Source organism: Priapulus caudatus, unplaced genomic scaffold (genome assembly GCF_000485595.1).
Source record: "Priapulus caudatus unplaced genomic scaffold, Priapulus_caudatus-5.0.1 Scaffold64, whole genome shotgun sequence".
In the NCBI taxonomy this organism is placed as follows: Eukaryota; Metazoa; Priapulida; class Priapulimorpha; order Priapulimorphida; family Priapulidae; genus Priapulus; species Priapulus caudatus.
In genome coordinates this window covers 122,598-133,818 of record NW_014577125.1, presented here as the reverse complement: position 1 = coordinate 133,818, position 11,221 = coordinate 122,598, and the positions used below count along the sequence as shown (strand labels likewise).

The following is an 11,221-nucleotide window of genomic DNA, read 5'->3' as shown; positions in this document are numbered from 1 at the left end:
TATAACCACTCTATCATATACAGCTGTATATAAGAAATGAAAAGTGTGAGAAAGAAATGCTTTATAATAAGGATAATGTGTTTCATCAAATCAATGTGTTGTACATTCGAGATTTGTTGAAAGATTTCTATTCTGCAAATTAACAACATAAAAAAGAAAGGGTAGAGAAGCAAGCTGACGTGGATCAGTGGTTTTCTTCTCCAGCTAGATGCAGAGTAGATATAATGACTAGTACCAGATACCTAGACTGAGCTAATCTATCTAAATAATGAAGCCCGGTGGGGCAAGTTAGGGCGTCTGGTGGGCACACCCTAACGCACTGATTATTCTGGCAGTGGCCATTCACGACCTGCCCTTAGACTAGCCGAACATTGTCCCAGTGGTGGCCGGAAGGTTTCCTTGTCCAGTAATTCTAGGCTCGATTTGTCGGGGGGGGTAACGCTTTTTTCGTCTTGCGGATGGCCCCACCACTAAAAATTCTGGCAGTGTCCATTCTCTGATACTCGGAACCATTGCCGACATTTTCGCAATAGGTTCGGCACGACGGGTTCCTCTCAGCTATTTCTAGCTCAATTTTGGCGGGTGGGGGCAGTTGGGGGGTCTGCGCGATACCCACACTGAATAATTTTGGCAGTGCCAATTCACAGATTAACTGGACTATGATGAACATTATTCTTAATGGTGGCCAGCAAGTTTTACCTTTCCAGGGCTGATCTAGCTCAATTTTGGGGTTATCGGTTTTTTAGCTCCTGGCCGCATAGCGCCCCACCAACTAAAAAATTTCTGGCAGTGTCGCATTCCTGAACCTTGGAACCATCGCGAACATTTTCCAATAGGTTCATGGGTTCCTCTCCAGCTAAAAATCTAGCTCAAATTTTGGGGTGCCTTTCAATGACCCCACTGACCACAACCACAAGCGCTGCCCGCCAGATTAATTTTTACATGGGTATGTACACGAATCATCTGCCTATATGCATGAAAATTGGTTCCCATTTCCAGTAGGCTGACCCCCTCTGGTCCCGGTTAATAGGTGAATGGCCTTCGAGACCAGGTGGCATCTCCGCCTGAACCCTGCCACCGCACCGCACCTCACAAGGTCTCATACATTATCTTAACACCCCCCCCGCCCCCACGCCATGCCGTGCGGTGCCCATATGCTAGCGAATAAACACTTCCGTCTGCCGTGCGGGACGTCGTCGCCGTGATGGACGACGTCGGCGCGCGCTGGTCACGTGATGTTGCCTGCGATTATCGGCAACACCTACACGATGCTAATGAAAACTTCATCCGGTGTGCTGTCGTCCGTTTTGAGGAATGGGCGCTTGTGCGACCGGGCGACCGGCGATACACAGTGGAAGAGAAAGAGAGAGATTGAGCGAGCAAGAGAGAGAGAGAGAGAAAGAGAGAGAGAGAGAGAGAGAGAGGCTGAGAGAGAGAGAGAGAGATAGTGAAAGAGTAAGAGAGAAAGAGAGAGTGAGAGAAAAGAGAGAAAGGGAGAGAGTAAAAGTGTGAGAAAGAAAAGAGGGAGTGGAGGAGAAAGAGAGGAGGTGGAATAATGAGAGAAAGAGAGAGAGGGGGTGAGAGAGAAAGTGAGAAGAAGAAGAAAGCGACAGAGTGTGTGAGAAAGAGAGAGCGATAGAGAAAGCGAGAGAGTAAGTAAGAAAAAGACAGAGTGAGAGAAAGAGCGAAAGAGAGAGAAAGAGAAAGAAAGCGAGGGAAATTGAAAGAAAGGGAGAGGAGAGAGAAAAAGAGAGGCGCGTGAGCAGATACGTGTGTGTGTGTGTGGTGTGTGTGTGGTGTGTGTGTGTGTGTGTGCGTGTGTGTGTGTGTGGTCTGTTGTGAGAAGATGAGAGAGGGGAGAGAAGAGATCTAGAGATATAGAGACAGCGAGAAAGGGAGGGTGGGAGAGAAAGCGAGAGAAAAGAGAGAAAACGACGAGAGAGAAGAGAGAGACAGGGAGAGAGAGCTAGAGAGACAAACAGCACACACACAACACGCACACACACACAACACAGCACACACACACAGCACACCACACACACACACACACACACACCCACGCAGAGAAGAAGGATAGAGATGAGAGAAAAAGAGAGAGAGAGAGAGCGCCGGAGAGGAGAGAAGAGAGAGGAGAGAAGAGAGAGAGCGAGTGGAGGGAGAAGTGAGAGCTTCCTACGTTTACGCAACGCGTTGTGATACGATCTCTATTACGCGATCAAATGCGTAAACGACGTACTAACTGTGCGGTTATTTCATAATAAATTTGAATTATTTAAATTTATGACGATTAGGCTGTTTATAAAGCAGCGCTGCGCTTAGCGAGCGATGTGGGTATGAAGTAAAGTGCATGGCAATTGCGCTTCTCACTAGTCTTAATTTAAATTAACCCTTCCGTACTGCGTTCACAGTACACTAGTATTGCGGCATTAATAGTGTACGCATTTCTCGCTATGAGTGAGATGAATGGGAGTGGTTGTAAGTGTGAGCTGATGGATTGGTGCAATCGTTGCATTTTTAATGTGAGCAGATACATAATTGCACATAAGCTAGACGGGGTTAACGATGTGACGATAATACGATAACATTTGCGTTCACGAACCAATCGTATTTTCCGAGGGTGCATGGCGGCGGGAACCATGTGCTGCCCCCAGCGCGAATTCATAATTGATGTCGTTAAGTCAGTTCGCGTTTGCGGGTCTCACACGGCATACGTAACGCTGGTGCGAGCTCTGCTTCTGTATGGTGAAAGACGAGTTTTAGAAGGCTAAGTGGCCTGATGCGGTGGCTGCTATTGTTACTCAAATGACCGAATCAGGCCGGATACACGCTGAAAGAACCCCTTGATTTTCTCGTATACCTCATTTTGGTCATGGCGTTAGTATATGACATATTGGCACTAATTTTGCAATTGATATAGTCCGGCAGGTGACACAGAGTCGGCATTTAAGATGCGGCGACATTAGTTTGCGATGCTGGCTGGCGATTGTTTCGGTGCGCTGGGGGACGTGTATTCGTGCGCCAGCGGCTGATGCGTCGGTTCGTTATAACATTAATTACGCTCACGTATATTCAAACTCTTCGCGCCGCCGCGCCACACAAAGTAGTCGCAACGATGGAGCGCTCGTTCCTCTCCTTACGCGAGAACTTATGAACCATAATCCCTTCGCCTTCTGGCCACAGGCCTCGTGCCACAGACCCCAGGGCAGCCTGTGCAGAGCGAAGGTGCTATAGTTCGAGAGTTGCTTACACACTGCTAGAGACACGATCCCCCCACACACCCACACACACACACACACACACACACACACACGACACACACACACCACACAACACACACACACACACACAACACACACACACACCACACACACACACACAACACACACACACCCACAACAGTCCAACACACAGTCACACACACACCACACACACACACACACCACACACCACACACCAGCCACACACACACACACACACGCACGCACGCCGCAACGCACTCATACATACATACAACATAATACATACATACATCACATTACATACATACTACATACATACATACCATACTACATACATATACATACATATACATACATAACATACACACACACACACACACACACACACACACACCACGACACACACACACACACATACACACACACAGCACACACACACACACATATATATAATATACGAATATACGACGATTCTCTCGATTCGCATGCGGCGTGTACGTATATATGGCATACATACACGCACACACACAGCACACACAACACACACACACACAACAAACACACACACACACACACACCACACACACAAACTACACAAACACACACACACACACAAACACACACACACACACACACACACACACACAAACACACAACGCACACACACCACGCACCGCACACACAGACACACACACACGCACACACCACACCACATCACACGCGCCGACACACACACACACACACACACACACACACACACACACACAGCACACACACACACACACACACAACACACACACACACACACACACACACACGCCATCACTCACGCTCACGTGATTGCGTCACGTTAATTTTGGTTTGGTTGCGTGCAAAACGGTGAGCATGCAACAGTTCGTTCAAAAAATAATCCGTTAATTAATTATTGCGTGCCACTGTATTCGTTAATATTGACCCCGGAGCTTTCGCGACTGATAATCGACGACTGACAATCGACGACAAACAATCGACAACCGACAATCGACGACTGACAATCGACGACAGACAACCGACGACTGACAATCGACGACTGACAATCGACGATGGACAATCGACGACAGACAATCGACGACTGACAATCGACGGCAAACAATCGACGACTGACAATCGACGACAGGCAACCGCTGGTTTGTGCTCGTGCATTGATGTTTACGTAACAAAAAAATTTATTATTGACGTTTCTGCTTATTATTCAAATGCGGCTCTGTTTGTGAATGTCAGCGCTCGCTCAAAGAAATGCGAGTTTTGAGGTTTGAGGCTCGCACAACCGCGTCGCGCGGTACCGCGCTCACGCACAATCAGCCACACGCACGATGTGATGCAAACAACTTGCGGGACCCGTCCAATTGATTCTGACTGTAATTCGAAAATCACATTCAAAGCAGCGTAATTTTTTCCCCACCTTCAGTCGCGTATCATTCTGCGTTTGGGGAATCGAATAGAGACAGCGAATGATCGAAATCCCACCTCGTAGGCGGCCGGCTTCAATGCGCACTCCGCGATGCTGCTGCGATGCTGCAGTTTTTAACTGCTGGCAAGAGCGTGGGTGTTATACGAGGACAGCGGACTTGTCTCTAATCACAGACCACCCGCACGCAGCAGCTGAGCCGATAGTCCCGAGAACAAGTGCAGAGACGCTCGTTATCTGCCTATAGCTACTCGTGATCATGCCAGACAAACGTCGTCTCGTGTGTGTGTGTGTGTGTGTGTGTGTGTGTGTGTGTGTGTGTGTGTGTGTGTGTGTGTGTGTGTGTGTGTGTGTGTGTGTGTGTGTGTCTGTATATGTGTGTGCGTGCGTGCGTGCGTGCGTGCGTGCGTGCGTGGAGTACTCACCAGCAGAACTCTCTGTGATGCGGTCCTGCACAAGCAGCTGGTAGACTGACTGTGGAATCTCGTTGTGTCTGTAGTACCACTTTACTACCACCTCCGGTACATCTTTTTTACTCTGAAATGAAAAGACGGTCAGTTAGCCACCTGCACCCACACATACACCCAGCATGCACCTCAAACCACGCTGCAATGACAGCAGCTACTGGAAGAGTGTAAAATCTATATTTGATCACTACGTTTTTTTTATATGAATTCATGAAAAAGTGATGTACAATTGTATTCGGTAAGGTTTTACTATCTATTAGCAGCAACGGTGTAATTAAATAACTTACAAGTAAAAAGTATTTAAAAAAATTCATATTAGCTCGATGGTTTTTTGTATAATTGAAAATTTTCATAATTGAAATATGCGCCGACATCAATAATTCACTACATTTACGTCCGGAAAGCGTGACCACCTAAACCTGCTACTAGTTTAGTTCCCATCGGCATGTTTCGCACTGGGTCGAGTCGGTTTTACTAGGTAATAAAATTTAGACGAGATTTTAACAAAGCTTTGCGTGCACGCGCACGAAAACAAGTACGCGCGCGTATGCAAACACACGCTGCCACTGCTGCTGCTGCTACTGCTGCTGCTGCTGCTGCTGCTGCTACTGCTGCATGCTACGACACAGTAATTACGCATAAAATAACGTTACGTTGTAATCGATTTCTAATTCGCGGCTAATTTGATGAGTCACGAAATGCGCGCACACACGATTCGCGCGGGTTTTGCAGTGGCGATGAAAGCGATCTAATTGCAATGCTGTTTTAATTTACAAAAGACGCCTGGCGGCTATACGGTCGCGTGACGACGGTTTCTAAAGAAATCAAATACCAATCATATCGCCAATGCTCAACAACACCTGCCGACTACACATTTTTTTGTGAGAGCGCGCGCGAGAGATCGCTAAACACGCGCCAGAATTGCGTTCCCCACATTTCATTTCACCCGCGGAAAGCAGAAAGTGGTTCATTAACCCACAAAACCCGAATATCAGGCGGACCCACCACGCGTATGATTCGCCCGCAGTATTTCGTTATACGAGCAATAATCTTGTAGGCGAACGTGATTCGGTAGGGTAATGGTAGAGTAGGAGACATTTTTAGTATTCAATCGGAATTTATACGACAGGAGAAGACGCCGGTATGACGCGTCTGGGTTCACGCACCGACTGCAGCGCCCCCTATCCTTCATATTAGAGACACGGCGAACGATGCTGCTTTATGGATTAGAGCCACGACCACTGCTCTAGAAAACCGCCGTGCGGAAATCTAGGTTTGACCATGATGAATGTTATAAACGTCCCTCCCCGCATAATGGGAAAACCCCGCCGTAATCCCCCGAACATCTCTCCTAATGAAACGCAGCTTGTAAATTTGAGCTGCATTTGTGTGTGCGCGCGCGCGGGCGTGTTAATCCGTTCACGCGGGGAAGCGCTCGCGTGCGTGTGCATTTAATGAGAGACCGCGACAGCAGTAGCAGTAGCAGTAGCAGCAGCAGCAAAATGTTTTACCGTCAATTACTGCGAATGAATCCACTTTTCCCCTAGGGGTTCCGGGCAAACTCGTGCGGCTTAGCAATGGCAAAACGATGTTAATTATGCTGAATCAAAGGAGGCAGGGAGTCGTTACAGATTGCCTTGATTCACGCATGAAATATTACCCGACTAGCGGCCCCACAGGGTATAAACACAGAGAGACTGGCATACACAAACCACACACACACAGTCGTCCGTAAACAGCACGACTCGCGACGCCACACTACGTGAATTGATTAAGGTAGGCTGCTAACAGTCCCTAACAACCGCGGGAGACCAGAACAGTCAGCCCCGCTACTTCCCGTCCAACAGGAAATCCATGCCTTTTTCATCAAGTTTACACGTACAATACCAGTTTAACGTTTTAAGCTAAAAACGCTTAAACCTAATTAACCCGAGGTTTAAATACAGATTTAAGCCTCCCTCTTACCATCTTCCCTTCATTGAGAACGTGTGCTGAAGCCGTATCATTTGTTTTAGGTTATGGCTCCAAAAAGATCATCATTTTATAAACCTCTAAACCCCTACAGCGCGTCCTAATCATCATTAAAGAATATTCTTTTAACTCCAAGGAACAAGGAAGGCCCGAAGGAGAACGTCAAGGCTGCGATTTAAATGGACTACGTCCAACTCTGGCGACCTGCCTTTTCGCATATAGGATGCTATATGGACGCCCGCTTATAGACCTTCTTAATTATTATTCATGACACTGGGGTCACGCCCGTACCCGACGCAACGAAACGAGGCCTAAGCATAGGCAGTTTGTAGGAAGCAATGCTGCTCAGGCAGGCACGCACAGAGGGGGGACACGCACAGATACACGCAGCCGACACCGCGGTACACCGGAGAATACGCACGCACGTACACGCGGGTACCACGCAGCGTACCACTGCAGATACAGTACACCGCACCGTACACGCGATACAGCGGAGATACCACGCACCGTACAGGGCGCAGGATACCCGCACGTGCCGCAGGCTTAACACGCACGTACACGCGGTAGCGAACGCACGTACACGCGGGTTACCGCACGTAACGCAGAATCGCGAGATACTAGCCACACGAGTACACGCAGACTGCGCAGGATACACACACGTACACGGCAGAGCTCGCAGAGTTACAGCGCCCCCTGCCGCCACACACGTAACACGCAGATACACGCACGACCGACGCGCGTACAAAAGCGGGAAATACACCGCGCACCGGTACACACCAGCGGGTACACCTACGACGCACGTACACGGCACGAGCCACGAGAGACCCAGCCACGTACCAACGCGGGGTAACGCGCACGTACACGCAGATAGCAGCGCAGCGCACACCCGCAGTACAGCGGCACGTCAACCGTACACGAGACTAGCAGCGCGGGTACACGGAGAATTACACGCACGCTACCTAGCGGGGCACCACCCGCACAGCGTGGAAGCACGCGAGGTACAGCAGATAGCAAGGACACAGGCGCAACGTACACGCAGATACATCGATATTAGCGCACGTACACGTTACACGGGGAACTACACGCACGTACACGCGGTAGTCGGTACAACGGAGATACACGCAGCGTAACACTGCGGTACACGCAGGTACACGCGAGGTACACACCGCCGGCTCACCGTACACGGCCAGATACAGGCGGAGATACATCCCACGTTACAGCCAGCGGCCCGATTCACCGGTACAGGCGCACCACACGGCAGGCTAACACGCAAGGTACAAAGCAGATACACCCACGTACACCGCGGTAGCACCTGCTGCATGGGGTCGTGATTGCACGCGGGTAGGCACGCACGTACGACAGCGTTTACACGCACGTACGTTGCGTGTACCACGTGTAACGTGCGTGTACGTGCTTGTATCTGCGTGTACGTGCGTGTACCTGCGTGTATCGGTGCGTGTACCCGCGTTATGCGTGCGTGTATCTGCCGTGTACGCCGTGTGTACGTGCGTGTATCGCCGCGGTGCACGTGCCGTGATAACGCGCTACGTGGAGCCCCCCGCGTTGTACGTCGCGTGTATCTGCCCGTGTACCCTGCCGTGTAACCGTGCTTGTATCTGCGTGTAACTGTGTACGTGCCGTCAGATATCTGCGCGGGTATAATCGTGGCGTGGTACGGGCGTAAGTAGCGCCCGCGGTACGGTGCGTGTAACGTGCCCGATGGTATGCGTCCGCCGCGTGGTAGCCGCGCCCGTGTATCTGGCGTGTACGTGCGTGTACCCCGCGAATGTACGCTGCGTGTACCGCTCCGCCGCGGCGCGCCGGGGGGGGCCCTCGTTGTGGCGTGCCTGCCGTGCAGCAACCCGCATTGTGTTACAAACTGTGCCTAGCTTAGCCGGTGCGTTTCGGTGCGATGACCTCCAGGTCATGGAATAATACATTAAGAAAGGGTTATAACGCGCGGGGATGAGCGCCTGTCATGGTATCGGGCCTACGCAGGGAAATTTGTGTTCTAGGGGGAGAAACATGCTACGGCGAATCATGCCAGCAGCCGGTGGTGCATCTCATACATTTTTATCGAGGGTTGCCTAGTGTAGTGTAAACCCTGTGGCATCAAGGTCAAGTCCAGCCACCAGCCCAAGCGCAGCACGGGTCACGCAACGCGCGGGGACCAATCGCCGGCACACACGCACCCTCACAGCACGCACGCACAGGCACACACACGACGGCAACGGCACACACGACATGGCAGCGGGGGGCAGGAGGCCCGGCCGCCAGCCGCACCGGCCCCGGGGAGACGGGCCGAAACGGCGACCGGACAGCGCCAGCCCACGCGGGGCGGGGCGCGCGGGCGCCGCAAGCCTATCCCACGCTCCACACACACGCACAACAACTGACAACATACCGGGCGTAATCGCGCAACAAAAAAATTACACCACGAGGCATACACCTCCTCAACAGGTTACCACACGCAACCATACACAAAGGTCCACGCACGCACACAACACACACACAACACAGCGCACACACACCACACCAGGCATACACCACACACACACACAAACTCACACAGCACCAGCACACACACCACGACACACACAGACACACGCACACACCACCAGCGACCCGCTCACAACACAGGGCGACATAAGTGACCCGAGCGACACAAACCACACACACGCATACACACATGCACACCGCAGCACGAAACACACACACTCGCGCGACCCGCCACATACGACAGACACGAACCCCCCACCACCGGAAAAAATGACGCTCCACACACCCGCACACCACACAAGTGCGAGCTCACACACATACATACATCACACACGCATTACACACACACACACCCACACACACCACACACCACACACTACACACCCTCACCACAGAAGAATGCGCACAACACACACACACCACACGGGCCACACACACACACAACCAGCTGCGGCACACCGCATACACACACACACACACACACACACACAGCACCCGCACAGCACACCACGCCCGCAACTCGGGCGGATCGGCGACATCTGTTTGCATTGTTTGTAGTGCCACATAGCCGACACGGCCCCATCACACACACGCACACTCACAGCCATGCGGCGGGGCCCTGTGCGAGCCTCGTCGCGGGGGCAGCACACGATGCCACACTAGGCCGTCCACACACACACACACACACAACACAGATAAGTCGGACGCACACACACACGCACTGCAACACACAACACACCAGGCGCAACACGCACGCACGCACACTACTACAAGCCGCACATATGTTGATGGCGAGTTCACCTGAGCCGCACACTACGCAGCAACTCAGTAACACAACACGTAATCTAGGCACACACATCACACAGGTGGTTCACAGCTGGGAAACAGCACACACACACAGTGCCCGACACTCGAGTTCAACTCAGCACACACACACAATGCACACCCCCGCGCGCGCGCGCGCGCACGCGCGCGGCGCGCGGAACAGCAGCAACGCGCACACAGACAGGGTGAGCACACGCATACGCCACATGCACCACTGACACACACATGACCGCCCTCGCCGTTGGCACACAGCACAACACGCCCACGGACCATATACGCAGCACTAACACCATCAATACACACACACACACGCACGCACGCACACACACGCCCGGCGCGCCTGCTCCCCACAACGCACCCACGCACACCACACCGCGCACACGCGCGCGAAACGTACACGCCACGACACACCAACACGGCGCACGTACACGAGCACACACAGGCCGCGCCGGCGCACAGATCACCCACGCAGGCTATTAACAGCGTTTCTGGCCCCGCCACGTCGGACACCGCGCGAGGGTCGCGATGACGCCTGGCCCCGCGCCGGACCGGCAACACAGGGAATTTCGCATGAGAAATAAATGGCGTTAGCGCGGCAACAATCACGAAAAATCTATCTCAGTGGTCGATTTCCGAGAGCACTTGCAGGTATGTTTTCGCGCTGGCTGGCATGCCATGAGTTTTGCTCACTCCGACAATCACGCCGCGTTATTTGGCATAACTATATAAACGTACATGCCATGCTGCTGCCTACTGTTGCTACTGCTGCTGGC

General features: G+C 51.8%; 1 protein-coding gene across 1 annotated transcript in view; it reads right to left on the bottom strand.

Annotated features, from left to right (window-relative positions):
• LOC106821214 (arginine-glutamic acid dipeptide repeats protein-like) overlaps positions 1–5,600 on the bottom strand; it is a 57,218-nt gene extending 51,618 nt beyond the window's left edge. Inside the window, exons 1-2 of the mRNA XM_014825923.1 lie at positions 5,580–5,600; positions 5,112–5,223 (exon numbers count right to left, since the gene is read on the bottom strand). Of these exons, the coding sequence (XP_014681409.1) occupies positions 5,112–5,223; positions 5,580–5,600 (133 nt within the window). The remainder of the gene's footprint in view (positions 1–5,111; positions 5,224–5,579) is intronic.
• Positions 5,601–11,221: the final 5,621 nt, after the last annotated feature.